This window comes from Trichosurus vulpecula, chromosome 4 (assembly GCF_011100635.1).
Source record: "Trichosurus vulpecula isolate mTriVul1 chromosome 4, mTriVul1.pri, whole genome shotgun sequence".
NCBI lineage: Eukaryota > Metazoa > Chordata > Mammalia > Diprotodontia > Phalangeridae > Trichosurus > Trichosurus vulpecula.
In genome coordinates this window covers 171,091,910-171,107,854 of record NC_050576.1, presented here as the reverse complement: position 1 = coordinate 171,107,854, position 15,945 = coordinate 171,091,910, and the positions used below count along the sequence as shown (strand labels likewise).

Below are 15,945 nucleotides of genomic sequence, written 5' to 3'. Positions count from 1 at the left end.
GGCTCAAAACAGCTTACTTTGCTTCTGGGGACCGACATCGCTGCTGAAAGAATAAAATGGTCTGGGAAGAAGAGCTCGGGATCCCTGAAACCAAACTTAGATATAGCATTTTTGCAAATGTACGTCCACCCTGCAGCTCTGCCCAAATAATAGCTGTGAGCAGAAATGTTTCTCCTGGCTGACCAGCGGACATTGTGCAGCTTAGGGGACAGCGGGTTACCAAGTTCCCTGTCCTTGCTTTCGGCTCAAAGGAAAAAGGCTAGAGTGGGGGGCCAGAATGGGCCTTCCAATGCTGTGGAGAGGGAAAGGAGACCCGTGATTGTTTATGCCTCTATCCCTCTCTATGGAGCTGGTCTCTCCTTTTCCACAGGTGTGGTGTCTCGTTTTTTTCCTCCCTGCAGTTGGGGTCTCCAATCCATCTCTCTAGGGCTGGGCTAGGGTGTATTTCTTAAGGTCTGGCACCGCCATCCATCCTCTCCTCTCCTCTTCCTTTCTTTCTAAATGGCCAAAGACCGTCTCCTCTTTCCACCTTCCCCCCATAAGGTGTCTCTCCCTCCCCACCCCCAGCCCCTCCTTAAACCAGCCCTCCCCATCCCAATCCCTCCTTCTGCCCAGGGGCATTGTGGGAGGAAACAAGATGTGGGGCGAGAGCGGCGCGGGGAGAAGCCCGCAGTGCGGGGCCGGGCTGGCGCAGCCAATGGGGAGGCCCGGCGACGGCGCGAGGGGAGGGGCGGGGGGCAGGGGCGGGGCTCTATTTCAGAGGGGGGGCCGCGCGGCAGCCGGGGCTCAGCGGCAGAGCAGAGAAGAGCTGAGGGGAGCTGTGCCCGCGTGGGAGCAACCTACCCACCGGGAGAGAAAGAGGGAGCGAGAGCGGGCGCGGGAGGGGAGAGAAAGAAGCAAGCTAGGAAGTAAGGACTGCGCGCACGGGGCCGGGGCCGGGGCCACGGGGCACTGGAGCTGAGCAACCTGCGGCGGCTGCGGCTGCAGGAGCAGCAAAGGGGACACCGCCCCCGTCCCCCTCCCCCCGCCCCCACCCCCTCCCCCGCATCGTCTCCCTTGCCAGCCGCCTTTGATTTTTGCTCCCTCGAGGGGGCTCCGTTCGAGGACTTGTCACCGTGAAGGTGAGCGGCTGGGGCAGGGGTTGTGCCTGGGAACCGGGGGGGGGGGGAGAGTGTGTGTGCTTGGCGGGGTGCGTGCATGGGGGAGGGGGCTCCCTAGGGAGACCTGGGGGAGGGAACTGATCCAAACTAGCGGCCTGGTGGGTGGGGACTTGAAGCTGGCTGCCTGGGGCGCCGGGTGGAGGTGGGAGGGGGTGGGAGGGGAAGGAGAAGGACAGTGGTGGCCTCGGGGTAAGGGACCGGGCCCTGGGCTCCTGCGCGCCTTCTCCACCTCCCCCACCTCCTCCACCTCCAGGGCCCGTAGATGGGTCCTTGGGCCAGCTTGGACGCTGCCTAGCCGCTTTGCCCTCTGCGGCTCCTGCTGCTGCTTCCCACAATGCCTCCTAGCCCCACCTTTATTATCCAGCAAAGGAGGGGGTTGGGGGGGGGAGGATGGAAAGGGACTGGGGCTGGAAGGAGGAATCCGAGGCCTTGATTGCCTCTCTTAGACGTGGAGCAAGTTTGGACTCCAGCCCCACATCGCTCGCCTCCCCCCTGGAGGGGTAGGATCAGCTCAGTGCAGCTTGCAGCCCAGTGCTCCTCCTTCCTTAACCGTGGCCTGCACCGAGGCTCCCCAACCTCTGCTCGGCGGTGGAGGGGAGATTCCTATCTTCTTGGGTTTGGACCCCCTTTAGACTCGCCCTTAGCCTTGGGTTGCTTCAGGGTCTGCCTGGTGGGGAATGGAGGGTGGGATTCCGATGTCCTGGGGCACCCCCCCCAACCCTTCCCCCCCCTTAGCATCGGATTGCTGCGAGGCAGCCCCAGCCTCTGGTGGGAGGTAGGTTGAGATTTCGACCTCCCTGGGTTTGGACCCACTTCAGACCCTCCCTTAGCCTGCTCTGCCCTGGGCCGTACTGATCTCTCCCGGTTTGGATCCCCCTTTAGACACGTCCCGCGGGGGCACCAGACTGCAGAGGTGTTCCCCCGCCTACCCCAGTAGGATTCACGTTCTCCGATGTTTGGGGGCCCTAGAAAGGAGGGGAGGAGGGGGTGGGGTGGAGAGGGCACCGGGCGTGACGCGGCTCCCGATGCTGCCCCCCTCCGGGGTGTCCTTCCTGCGGAGAGGACGCCCAGTCACTCCCGGCGCAGCTCCAGGCCGATGGGGGTGGGGTGAGAGAGGCTCAGTGGACCAGGCCCTGCAGACCTGGCAGGGTTTGTATAAGGGGGAAGGAGGAGGGACGGACGGAGGCAGGCCGGCAAGCTGCAAAGAAAGGAGGATTTTCGTTTTTACTTCTGAACCTCACTTGCCCTTCAGAGATCCCCTTTTGGAGATCAAACCCCTGGGGAAGAAAGAGTAGGGAAAAGGGACAGGATCCCCAGCCAGCAGAGGGGGGGGGAGGGGAGGGGAGGGGAGGAGGCTCCTAGAAGCCAGGAAGGTAGAAGTAGATGTTGTTATTGAGGGATCTGCAATCTCTGACAATCTCTTCAAATTCCATCTTTACCTGATCGCAAAATGGAGGGTGAGGGTTAAGGGCAGTTGGCCTGCAGCCATTGTCCCTATCCTGTTCTCTAAAAAAGTGTCTAATGACTCAACTCTTCCTAGTTTACTCTTGAGTTCTTTCTGTTCTTTTTTCCATTTGGAGGACAGGGTGTCTCTCTCATGAGGAGAGCTAAGACTTGAGGCCTTTTCTCCTTCCCTGAGCTCTTTGGACTGGACTAACTTGGGTGTAGGGGGCCACTGGCACGGGGAGGGGGAGTGGGGAGGGGGAATAATTGTAGCATTGTAGTCACAAGACTGACATTATGTAACTGGCTGGCTCTTTTCTGGAGAGTAGGCTGGGTTTTAATTACTGTAACAAAGTTGTTCCTTTGGACTTTGGGGATGAGGCTGAGGAGCAGGTGAAATTGCTAGATGAAATAACCAAATTTGCACTTGTGTGTCCAGGACCACCCAACCCTTTCCCTTCACCCTCTCCTTTTAGGCTCTGTAAACAGTCACTCCCGTATAGTAACTGAATAAATAAATTTAGAATGAGCAGCAGAAAGATTACGCGGCAATACCAATGAGTTTTAAATCCAAATCTTATTCCCAAGTGCTTTCCTTATCTGACACCCTTTCATCTTTCCTATGAATCAGGAATGATGAGGATAATAGAAATTTACTTTTCTTTAAAATAGTTATGGTTATGCAGTACTTTATGTATAGCTGATCTGGAAAATGGGATGGTTCAGATGAGATAAAGGGAGTCCCAGTGATTTGCCCAAGGTCATGATGGGAATGGGATGAAGGAAGCAGGCCTGGCAGGGTTTGTATGGGAGGAAGGAAAGAATGTTCTGTGTTGTTCCTGAGACAGCCAGCTTCAGAATAGAAGCCTTGTCTCCTGGCCCTTTCTTACAACTAGGTTGTACCTTCCGGGCACTGATAACTTCTGGGGGGTAGGGACCTGCCCTTTTAACACCTATTTGCCTGAGTCACCTCTCTTCCAGGTAGAAGTGCTATACTTCCAATACTTTGGTATCATTCACCACAGTTGAAGTTGTAGCAATCGTATCCTTTTTTACAGTACCAAGTGAGGGATTTTTTGCTGTAGGCAAGTCCTGGCATTCTCTGAGTCAAGGTGTGGGAAGGGGGTAGGCAGAAGAGAGGCCCAGAGGTAATGACTTTCTGTCTTCTGATTTTGAGGAGACTAATAGTACTCACTGTCTAGGTCTCACCTGCATGCCCAAGGTAGAATGAGGATAGATTGAGAAACTACCCGTACCCAGCAGGATGGATGTCAGGCCAAGGAGGGAAGCTTCAAGGGTGAGATCTCCATGGGGTGGTGGTTAGGTGTATTTCCTCGGGGGAGAGTTGGAGTTCACCTAAATATCCTTCCCTCTCCTCGTACTGTTACTCCACAGGCAAATGAGCCTTAATGCCCTCTGGTAGTTTCTCTTTTATGTCTGAGTCAGGGGTAAACTCTGGGTCTGTGACTGCTCTAAGATGCTACCAGACGTTTTGACAGGGATGGGAAGCAAGAGACATTAGAATAATAAGTTTTTCCTATTGATGTGCTGCCTGTAAAGGTACTGTCCATATGGGGGGTATCACAAATCATCCACACATCTACCACTATGTTTTCTCCACTTAGGTTTTTATTGAAACAAAGTGTTTTAGTATGCCTTCTACAGGAGGAGAGAGGATTGACACATTAGATCCCCTTGGTGGATGTAGAAACTGAGATTCAGAGATACCACCTTGCCCAAAGTCATATGGGAAATCAGTGGTGGAGTTGAGACTAATGCACTAAACCACTGGGCCATGATGGAGTGGGACACATCCTTTGCAGGGGAGGATGGAGGAGGGTCAAAGAAGAAGTGAGAGTACAATGTGGTCTGAATGGGAGGTTGGCACTTGGTCCCGAGTCTGAGTTCTCCAAGTCTCTTGTCCTCTAAGATAGGAACCGTATGATTTAGAGTTGGAAAAAGACCTTAGAATCTGGTCCAACCCGCTCATTTTACAGATGAGGAAACTGAGTCCCAGAGAAGCGATCAGGTCCATTGTCACTTAGGCAACGATAGAGCCAGGACCAGAACCATTTCTGTTTCTTAATCCTTTGTTCTTCTCCCATACTCAATTGCCTCTTGCTCTCCAGAGTCAAGGGAGTTTATATTCATGACTTCCATTTGTTTTGTATTTACTGATAGCCAGACTTATAAAATTGATTGCATTTCTCATTCCTTTCCTTCTTTGAATTGGTCAGAATCTCTAATCAGCTACCTGAGTTTAGGAGAACTTTTTCTCCTGTCCCCAGAATGTGTAACAGCATGAGGTTCTTCACCCAGTGGGCCCTCAGACCCCAGCGCTGTGGAGTGAGGAGCCAGACTGACCGCCACCTGTGTTTTTTGCTATAGTGCCGCCATGTCTGACCGGAAAGCAGTGATCAAGAACGCAGACATGTCTGAGGACATGCAGCAGGATGCGGTTGACTGTGCAACGCAGGCTATGGAGAAGTACAACATAGAGAAAGACATTGCTGCCTATATCAAGAAGGTACAGCATGGGAAGTGGGGGAGCTGAGGGATGGGGTGGCTGACCCAGCAACTTGAGAAGAAGAGTACTAGACAGCTCAGCCCCATTATTCATGTATAAATCCTGCCTGTTTAGAGGGTCATGTATAGGATTTGGGGTGGGGGGCACCAAACTTATGTTTTCACTGGTATAAGGAAATCCATCTACTAATGCAAAAGAGTGGGGCAGCTAGCTGGCAATGTGGATAGGAGGCTGGGTCTGGAGTCAGGAAGACTCATCTCCTTGAGTTCAAATTTGGCCTCTGACACTTCTTAGCTGTGCAACTCTGGGCAAGTCATTTAACCCTGTTTGCCTCTGTTTCTTCATCTCTAAAATGAGCTGGAGAAGAACTGGCAAACCACTCTAGTATCTCTGCCAAGAAAACCTCAAATGGGGTCATGAGGAGTCAGACACAACTGAAAAACAAAATATCATTACATCAATGCAGATTGGTAACTACCAACCTAACTTGGCCCAGGGTCATAGAGCCTGTATGTATTAGAGACAGGATTGTTCCTGACTTCAAAGGCCTATTCTCTCATACTTCCTCTGCATCAGAATTTACCTTGCAGATAAACCAAGGAGAGGGATTTTCTGCTTTACAAAAGAAAAGAATTATTAGGTAGTAGGTGAGGAAGCTGGCACTAGAACCCACTTCTGGTGCTAAGTCCTTTGATCTTGTCCTGCACTCAGTTCCCTCTTGCTCTCCAGAATCAGAGGAAGTTATATTATTTGTTACCACTTTTTGTTTTGCATTTGCAATACAAATCATAGAATTCCTTTAAAGTGGCTTCATGAGTGGGTGTTTCAGAGATCATTAAGGGCTTCACTGAGAGTCAGTAAATGTTGAGATCTTGTGGTCAGTTAGTGAATCGTCTAAAATGAAAACAACCTCTAAAATGGTTACAGAAGCCAGTGGTGGGGAAATGCTTTGTGTGTGTCTGATCAGACTATCACATCTCAGTTGGGAAACAGCCCAGTGTGATCTGGGAATGGGCAGCTTCTTAGAATTATATAGTATTTCAGAACTGGAAGGGACATCGGAGACCAATTCTAGATCTGCTAGGATTGCTGGCTTGGGGGTGGGGAGACTTGAGCTCTGATCTCATGGCTCAGCCACTAATGCGCAGTGTGACTTTGGGCATGGTGTTTGACTTCTAAGGCTCAGTTTCTTCCTCTTGTAAAAGGAGAAGGTTGAACCAGATGATTCCTAAAGTTCCTTCCAGCTTGGAGGTGGTGATCATCTAGCCAGCCTCTGAATTTCATGATCGAGGAAACTGAGACCCGGGGGAGAAAAGTAATTCCCCTCAGAGCTTCCAAAGCTTGTCAGCTGCAGATTTAGGACCAGAATGTAGGCCTCTAGAGGTCCTCATTCTGGTGTTTTCATATGATAACAATGAGAATACCTAATATTTACATAGCTGTTCACAAAGCTCTTTACAAATGTTGTCTTATTTGATTCTCAAAAGAACCCTGTCAAATAGGTGCTGTTTACCAATGTGGACACAGGCTGAGTGTGGTTAAGTTGACTTGCTTGGGGTCACACCGCTAGTAAATTGTCTGGGGCCACATTTGAACTCTGATCTTCCTCACTCCACCTACAGCACTATCCACTGTACCACCTAATTACATACACCACTGCCTCTTTAATGTAGTTGATTGAACTGTGGAGAAAGTTGACTACCTTAGCTGGGTCACTTGAGCAGAGTTCCAAGTTTTGGTCTAAAGACCTCACACAGCTATATACACCTCATTCTCATGGTATCCTAAAGCTGCTTCTGTAGGATAATTGAAACAGATAGAAGATTGTCTAACTTGCTGACATCTCCTTCCTCTCAATTTAGCCCGTGGAAAGGACAAATTCCAGTTTTATCATTAAATTTCTGTGGCTTCCTAGGCTCCTATCCCCGATTCTGGACCTGAAAGAGGAATAAATTCAAAGGATATATGCCCACCATGTGTAAGACATTGAGTTAGTACTAGGAATACAAGGACAAAAACAGAACCGTGACCACCCTTAGGGAGCTAATGTTTTCTTAGAATATAATACTTAGATTCTACTGAATTTAAGTTGATTTGTAGGGGTTGACGTCAACCAAACAACCTAGAGAGAGCCAAGTCTCCAGGTATTTGTGGAATACTTTCCTCCCTTCTATCTCTCAGAATTTCAGGGACTCTATTCATCACTTGAGGCCATGATGACTTAGTGGTCTGAAAGGCAGTAAAGACCCAAGTATTCCATGTTCTGCTTTAGTGATTGGGGAGATGATTTGGCCTCCCAGATTCCCCAAATGTGTATTAGCTGAAGGGAAAGAAGGTTTGGAGGGGGTGGGGTAGAGAAAGATGACCAGTGCTTTACTGTAAAGTGGCTAAGGCCAGAGGGGCTGGAATAATTAGCCTGTGGTGTGATTCATTATTAATGAAGGGTGGAGGAAGAATCTAGTTAGCCTTAGAACCTGAGCTCCCACAGCTTAGAGAGCTGAAGTTATCCTGTGGGGGTGGGGTGGGGAAGGTGGTGGTAGATAGGGAGTCAGGTAAGGTACCCACTAAACCTCCCCAGGGACCCAGCTACTGATGAGAGATTTCCCTGATCTCACCCCCCCCCACTCTCCCTAACCATCACCCCAACTCTTATTTCCTCTTAGGAATTCGACAAGAAATATAACCCCACGTGGCATTGTATTGTGGGCCGAAATTTTGGCAGCTACGTCACACATGAGACAAAGCACTTCATCTATTTTTACTTGGGTCAAGTTGCAATCCTCCTCTTCAAGTCCGGCTAGGTGGCGCAGTGGTGGCGGTGGCTGCGGTGGAGGAGGCGGGCAGCGGTGGTGGCAGGCGGAGCTGGGACTGTTACACGCACTGAAGGCTGGCACCAGGATTTCCTCTCCAATGGCTGTGCTACTGCATGGATTGTATACTCGACTTAATGTGTATATGTTGCAGTAAAAAAAAAAAAAAAAACAAAAACAAAAAAACCTACTTCTGTTTAGTTGCCTGGGGAAGAAGGCTGCTTTCTGTTGTTTAATTTAAAAAAAAAAAATACACCCCCCCCCCTTTGGTTGTATTGCACTAGGAAATATCTCTCAAAACAAATTCTCCCATCCCCCTAAAAAAAGCTTAAAAGGAGAAGCAAAAAACCCCCAGGATTTTGGAGTGCTCAACTTAATCCTTCCCAGTGGTGGATGCCTTCTTTGGAAGGCTTGAGGAAAGCTAAGGGGATGGGGATAATGTGTTAGGGTTGGGATGGGGGGGAGGGCTCAAGTAAAGGGGAGGTTTGTTCCCCCATAATGTGAATCCAAGTGTTTTTGGATTGTGAGTTGGGCAGGGGGTGAGAATCCTCTAGAGAGGCCCTGGAAACTATTTGTTGTGGGGTGGGGTGGGGGTGGGGGGCAGAGACTTGTCTTGCTGTCTTCATTAGTGCTTAAGGGAGTGTCTAAGAGGTGTGTATGTGTGTGTGTGTCTTTGTGGATTTGGTGCATTAGGCTATTTTTTTTCCTGCTGGTGCTCAGATAGGGAGGATGCTAGGGGCAAGATTATTCCATTTTCTCTCATTCCATATCCCCAACCTGGTCACATCCAACTCATTAACTTAACTCTTTCTCCACTTCCTTGGAAGAGTCCCCTTAGGTTAGCCTCCCTGTTAGCTGATGGGCCAGGGAATTTCCAGTGACTTTGGGTCTGAACCTTCCTCCTTTCTGTATTTGAGAAGGAGTCTTTGAGAGAGACAGAGAATGTGTGTGTGTGTGTGTCTGTTTGTAGAGGGGCACAGGTAAAGATGGTTGTGAGGCAGCTGAGTGATCTGGGCATAGTATCACTTTAGTTCTTCAACCACCTAGTGCAGGAGATGCTGCTGGTCTCTGGTTGAGACTTGACAGAAGGATGCCCAGGAATAATTGTATGACAAGAGAAGTCTCAGCCTCTGTCATCCTTGGAGCTGGTTCTCGGTGGTAGGCTAGAGAAGGTGTGACTCAGTGGAATGTGGAGCCTTGGGTAGAGTGGTGCATGACAGTGTTTCTGGCTGAGGGGGAGGAGAGCTGGTAGTTTTGATGGACATGTTAAGTGATTTTTGGGAAGCTCCTATGGGAACTCATCTTGCAGCATAGATGAAGGGGGACAGAAAGACATGAAGGAAGCAGGGAAACCCTGATGGGAGGGGAGAGAGGACTTCAGCTTAGGGGGATGTAGAGGCTTAAAGAGGGCGAAATTGTTAAATTGAGGTGAGGGTGGGAAAGCTAATGCCTTGAACTGCTGATTTTCCTGTGTCTTGTCCAAAATATTGTTGTGGGGGTGGGGTAGATGTTGGGAAATTAGGGATGAATGAAGCTCCTTTTTTCAAGCTTAAGTCCTGGCAGAATGGGCTATCCTTCCCCCAAGTCTTCTGTGCTTTCCACCTTTCTTTACAATGCTAGAGGAAACCTGCATTGGGGGTGGGGCAGGGGGGCTGGGCAATGATAGAGTGCTCTTTGTATTATAAATTGGGCAGTGAAGGATGTGCTGTCTGTGATAAATTGCTTGGATATTAGATTTTTTTTTTTAAATAAATGTTTGAGTTTGTGTTGTCTCCTCCCCTACCCCCTTGACTTGTAAGGCCAATTGAAAGTGTCTGGTTTGTGTTCATCTCTTTTTTTGTCTTTATTCTCTTGGAGCAGGGGTGGCTGCCCCCCCTCCCCTTCCTCATCCCCCTTGCTCTGCCTCCATTCCTCTCTTGGACATTAAAAGTTGATTGATGCACTTCAAACTTGTTTGTGTTCTTTGGGGGGGGTGGAGTGGGTAAGAGAGGTTGACAGATTTCAAGTTGGAGAGATTTCTTCCCCCTATTCCTTGAGTAAGGGGAGGTAGGATAACCAATTGAAGGATCAGTCTGGTTACTAGGGCCCAGCTGCAGTGCCTAGGGGTGGGTTTACTTGTTGAGTGGGAGTGGTCTTCTGGACAGTAGATTCATCCCTAAGCTGGGACACTTGGTGTTAGGTGAGGTTTGGAATGCATTTCCGTTGACCTATCTGTGGCTAAGGTCCCATCTGTTGTAATTAACAAATCACAAGTTGAGACTGGACGCTCCATGGTGGTTTTTAAAGGCCTTGTGGGTGAGTGGGGAAGTTAAGGTGAAGGGTGGGGGGCAGAGGGACCAGTCCTTGTTGCTCCAGATAGGACTATCCCAGAAACGAAATGAGAAACTCCTGTCCTACTGGCCTTTGGTTTGATTCTACCAGGTATTTAAGGGAGTTGGAGGTAAAGAAAGGAAGAAGTGAAATTTGCTCTCAGTCAGCCCTAGGGTTAAAGATACCTTTCCTTATCCAACCTGGGGTGGCTACATAAGCATCCTTGCTATTCCCCTAGGTGTTTTCCTTAGTCCGAAGGCTCTGGTTTGCTTGGCATCTGACTATCCTTCGTTGCAGTTTGGGCTCTGAGGAGGAACCCACCCCTCTGAGGTACTCAAAGCATCCCCATGAAGGGAGTGGGAGTCCCACTTTGAGAGTGACTTTCATGACTCCTAGGGATCAAAAACAAGGGGGAATAAAAGCAAGGGACTTTGGGGGCACCCCAGCCTTCACCTGCACAAATAACTTACTCTCCATTGTCCTACCCCCCATTCTCAACTGAATGCTCTAATGCCCCTGCTTGTGGGTGGGAGGTTTATTATAATCCATACCCATCCTGATTGGCCCCAGTACTTCTACCCAAGCCTCCCTTCTTTTGATGATCCCCATTGCACCCCAGTGCCCCTCACTCTGCTTTGCAGAGACCATTCTTAGGAGACAAAATTGAGGAGAAGGGATGGGCTTCCTGCTCTCCTGTCCTCAAAAAAAAAAAAAAGGGAAAAGGGTCAGAGTGCTACATGCTCTATGAAGACTTGTCCTTAGACTGGTCTTTCTGTGTGTGTGTGTGTGTGTGTGTGTGTGTGTGTGTGTGTGTGTGTGTGTGTATGGAATTTAGACCTCTTCAAGGTTTCTGGGAACTGCTGCAGTTACCTGGACAGTCCTGCTTAAGTGGGTAAAGATGGCTTTGGAGGGACTTTCCATATCTGCTGAGAAAGCATAGCATCCCTTCCAGCAATCACAAGGGGCTTCTTACATATCCAAATCCTGTGGGGGTTGGGGGGGGGGGGAAGAAATCCTTTGGGGTGGGATGGAGGAGAAACAGATTCAGACCTAAGGAGGTTTCTCATTCTTCTGGAAGTGGGCAGTAGACATCTCCATCTTCTTCCTTGGGAGAGGGGTGTGTGTGTGTGTGTGTGTGTGTGTGTGTGTAGTTTTAAACAGGAAACTTTGGACAGCTTGGATGTTCTTGCTGTGTAGAGTAGGCATCCACTCTATAAAATCAAGCTTTGTGGGGGAGTCAGACAAAAGGAACACCTGCAGAATGTCCCTCTATACCACTTGGTTGAGAAGAGACCAGTTCTTCAGTAGGTTAACAGGCTAACCTTGGAGGACTTTCTGGAGGAAGTAGCCTCAGCCTGGGAACAAAGTAGAGAAAGCGCATCATAGGCTGTCATGTGCACTTTTATGTTCCTTCTCCATGGGGCCGCTCAGCCTTACCATGTTTCGTCTGTTGCTTTCCTACCCTGGAGGTTCTTTCTGTGTGGTCTCTATGCCTGTCTTTAAGTATGGTCCAGGAGGTGGGGGAGTCATCTAAGGTGGCTGCTGTGGGGAGACAGCTGGTGGTGGGGAGGGAGAAGTGTTAAGTTTTCTGGCTTAATGACTTTTCTCTTTTGGAATTGGGAGTGAGTAGGAAGTAACAATGCTGATTTTGCCCAGGCAGGTTCCATAATCCTGGTATCTTTTTGCTTTGTATCTGTTGGAGTTAATTATTCCCATCCCTCCCCCATTTCCCAAGGAAGGACGTATTGTAGCTTATAACTTGACTGAAGCAACACAATAAATACTGCTCATCGTGGTCTCTGTCTGCTCTTTAGTGCTGGGAGAGGGGCATTTGTACCTCTTGCCCCACTTGCCACTGGATTCCATAGCTTAACTGGAAAGGTCCTCCCACCCAGACCCATGGGGCTTATCCTTTCCTTCTATTGGCTTCTGGGAAAAGTGATTCAAACCCCACCTTTGATACTTTATTACCCTGGTGACTTTGGGTAAGTCACTCAACTTCCCTGGGTCTCAGTTTCCACATCTGTAAAATGAGAGGGTTGGGCTAGAAGGCTTTTGAGGTCCCTTGAACTCTAAACCTAAGATCTTGTGATCCTTTGACTTCTCCCCCTGGGTATCTTAACCCAATGTCTAATAACCATCATTAGACTAGGTCCAGATTTAGAGCTCTATGGCATCTAAGAAATCAGCTCGCTCTACTTCCTTGTCTTGCAGATGAGGATGAGGAAACTGAGTTAAGTGACTTGTCCAAGGGGATAAATGGCAGAGTTGGGGTTGGAGAGTGTTTCAAAAATCCAGCTAGCAGCTGCTGTGGGGTGGGGCGGGGGGTGTAAAACCAACAACAACCAGCTCACAGAATGCTGCAAAAGCCCAGGTTCTTTTGATCTGCTTTACTAAGGAAAGCAACGTTAAGGGGTTAACAAGCTTACTTTAATCCAGCATACAAATACCATTAACTTAGTTCAGGGGAAAAAACCAGCACCCTGAACTGCAGAGCAAAATACAAATAAATTACAAACATAGACAGACCAAATAAAATTCATAGTTACCGACATCTAAGTTCGGCCCGGGAGCTCATAACAAGGGCTGGCCCAGAGTCACGCGCGCCACCACTGCTTGTGGGTCAGAGCTCCAAAAAAGAGAGACCTAGATCCTCTGATTGTTCTTCTTTAGGTCAGAATAAAGTCTTCTGTACTGCAGTTAAAGGCCATGGTAGTCTCTCTACCTGTCCATTCCTTCCCCCAAGACTTTCCTCTTGCTTGGGGATGGATGGATATATAAGATCCCTCAATACTTTCTAACCTCAGCCTCCTTGGGCCCTAATTGAAAGACAACGGTGCCTGACACTGTTATAGAGCTTTTAACTCTTCAAAACTCTTTAAATTGTATTATCTCTTGTGATGTTCATAGCAACCATAAGGATCAAATAATCCAATGGCCCTGACTTGGCATCACACAGCTACTGAAGTCAGTAGCAATCAATCAACATTTATCAAGAGCCTACCTCCTATGTGCCAGGCACTGTGCTAAGGGCTGGGGTTACAAAAAGAGGCAAAAAACAATCCCAGTCCTCAAGTGGCTCACAATCTAATGGGGGGAGACAGCAAACAAACAAGTTTGTAATAACAAGCTATGTATAGGATCAGTAGGAAATAAGAGAGGGAAGGCACTAGGATCGAGAGGGGTTAGGAAAGGCTTCCTGTAGAAGACAAAATTTTAGTTGGGACTTAAAGGAAGAGGCAGTGAGGACGTATAGTAGAGTGCTGGCCCTGGGATCAGGAGGACCTGAGTTCAAATCCTGTTTTAGACACTTGTAGCTTTATCCTGGGCAAGTTGCTTACCCCTATTTGCCCCAGTTTCCTCATCTATAAAATGCTCTGGAAAAGGAAATGGCAAACTACTCCAGTATCTTTGCCAAGAAAACCCCTAATGGGGTCACAAGGAGGCAGACACGAGTAATCAACAAAACAACAGTGAAAAAAGAAGCCAGGCCTGGAGGACCTGTCTCCTAACCACTAAAATGATCTCTTGTTAGCCATGTCAAGAGAGGCATCTTGCAGTTGTATTGGACTGACCCCTTAGGTAACCTGCCCGGCACATATAGATTTAGACAGGGTTATTTAAAATGCTACCTAGGGGATGAGAGATAGGTATTTTGCCTTCCCTGGGGTTCTTACTCTGCCACATGTCAAAGTTCTATGATCTCCAAAGTTATGGTGTTAAGTTAATAGATAAGTCTTAGAGAGTTGCCTAAGGCTTAGAAAAGTTATGTAATGTGCCCATGGTCACAGAACTAACAGCTTTCTTATCTATAAAATGATGGGGCTAGAGTAGATAGATGGCTTCCAAGGACTTTTTTGTCCCATGTTCTAAGACTGTCTATCAATCCTTTTCATCCTTTCCCTGACACATACTATCTGTGTGACCCTGGACAAGTCCCTTAATTTCTCAGTGCCCCAGGAAATCCTTGTATGTATGTAGACCAGCGGCAATATGTTATCTGTTGCCAGGGCCCTGGACCCTAATGAAGGAGAATGTGGTCCAGGGCAAAGCCAGCCCACAGAGGAAGGGAGAAGAACTATATAAATGGCCCACAGTTCAAGTCCAACACCCTAAAGTCTAGATACATGGCAAAAATGCATATTTTCAAGAAATGAAATGAATGAAAATTTCAATAACATTTTATTTAATTGGAATATTAACAAATAACATCTTCAATATGATTTCCATCATTTGTGATGCAAAGGTTGATGTGCTTTGCAAGATTCACGTGAACTCGATGCAATAACTCCACATTGCTGTCAGTTTTAGCACATTCACTCTTTATGAGTTCAATCAAGTGTGTTGCATTGAGTATACCTTCTTTTAGCATACCCCAGAAAAAGAAGTCAAGGGGGCTAAGGTGTGTTAATATTCCAAATATTTCAGAATATGCATTTTTGCCTATGTGTCCAGACTTTAGGGACACCCTGTGTAAGATGAGGAGGGTGAGAGATAGAAGCTGAGCCTATGAGATGAGAATTGTTAAAGATAGAATCTGAGCCTACCTCCTTTCTGATCTAGGGCCAGACTGCTAAGCACTAGTTCGTGCTGCCCTTCCTGCTATAAAGTAGGAAGAACACTGGTTGGGAATCAGAGGTTCTGGGTTTGAATTCTTATTCAGTCATTTACTACCTGTGTGACCTTGGGCAAATAATTTTACCTCTCTGGTTGTCAGCTTCCTTACCCATAAAATGAGGAAGTTGGACTAATGTTGTCTTTTTTTTTTTTTTTTGAGGGAGGAAGGCAGGACAATTAGGGTTAAGTGACTTGCTCAAGGTCACACAGCTAGTGTGTCAAGTGTCTGAGGCTGGATCAGGACAATGGGGTTAAGTGACTTGCTCAAGGTCACACAGCTAGTAAGTGTGTCAAGTGTCTGAGGCTGGATTTGAACTCAGGTTCTCCTGACTCCAGGGCCAGTGCTCTACTCATTGCGCCACCTAGCTGCCCCTTTTTCTTTTCTTGTTTTTTTAGACTAATATCCTCTAAGGGAGCTTTCAATTGTAAATCCTATGATCCTTTTACTCCTAGGCCCCTCGTTGTCAAGCCTGAGTGGAGAATGGCTAAGATGATTGGACTTGAACTGTGGGCCTTTTATATAGTTCTAACCCCTGCCTCCATGGGCTGGCTTTGCTCTGGACCACATCCTCCTTTATTAGGGTCTAAGGTCCTGGCATCAGATGCCGTATTGACATTGGTCTACATATAAACAAGAATTTCCTGGGGCACTGAGAAGTTAAGAGACTTGTCCAGGGTCACACAGTCAGCATATGTCAGGGATAGGATGAAAAAGATTGATAGACACTCTTAGAACATAAGATAAACTGTTAAAAAACACCCACAAAAACCTTCAAAGGTACTTATGGAACAAGCAGACATCACCGAGCTATAACAAAGACTGATAAGGTACACACCACTGGATTTGTCAAATGTAACTGAAACTTCTTCACCTCTGGATGAAGCCTATGAAATGGCTAAGATCCAGCAATGGAATCAAAAGACCCTACGTGGGAGACATCTGCCTGAGCTCAGCCAACACTATGTCAAAAACAACAAAAAAGCTTAAGCATATGATTATGTGGTGCATTTGTGTGGGAATAATATGGCAATTTAAAAAAAAATTCTGACTTTTACATGAGAGCCAAACCCAGAATCA

The 15,945-nt window shown here is 47.8% G+C and overlaps 1 protein-coding gene across 1 annotated transcript; it reads left to right on the top strand.

The window, feature by feature from the left end:
• The first annotated feature begins 745 nt into the window (after window positions 1–745).
• On the top strand, window positions 746–9,889 carry DYNLL2 (dynein light chain LC8-type 2). The gene is made up of 3 exons (XM_036757459.1): window positions 746–1,121; window positions 4,992–5,130; window positions 7,794–9,889. Exons 2-3 carry the CDS (start codon window positions 4,999–5,001, stop codon window positions 7,929–7,931), a joined length of 270 nt encoding a protein of 89 aa, XP_036613354.1. The 5' UTR covers window positions 746–1,121; window positions 4,992–4,998; the 3' UTR covers window positions 7,932–9,889.
• Window positions 9,890–15,945: the final 6,056 nt, after the last annotated feature.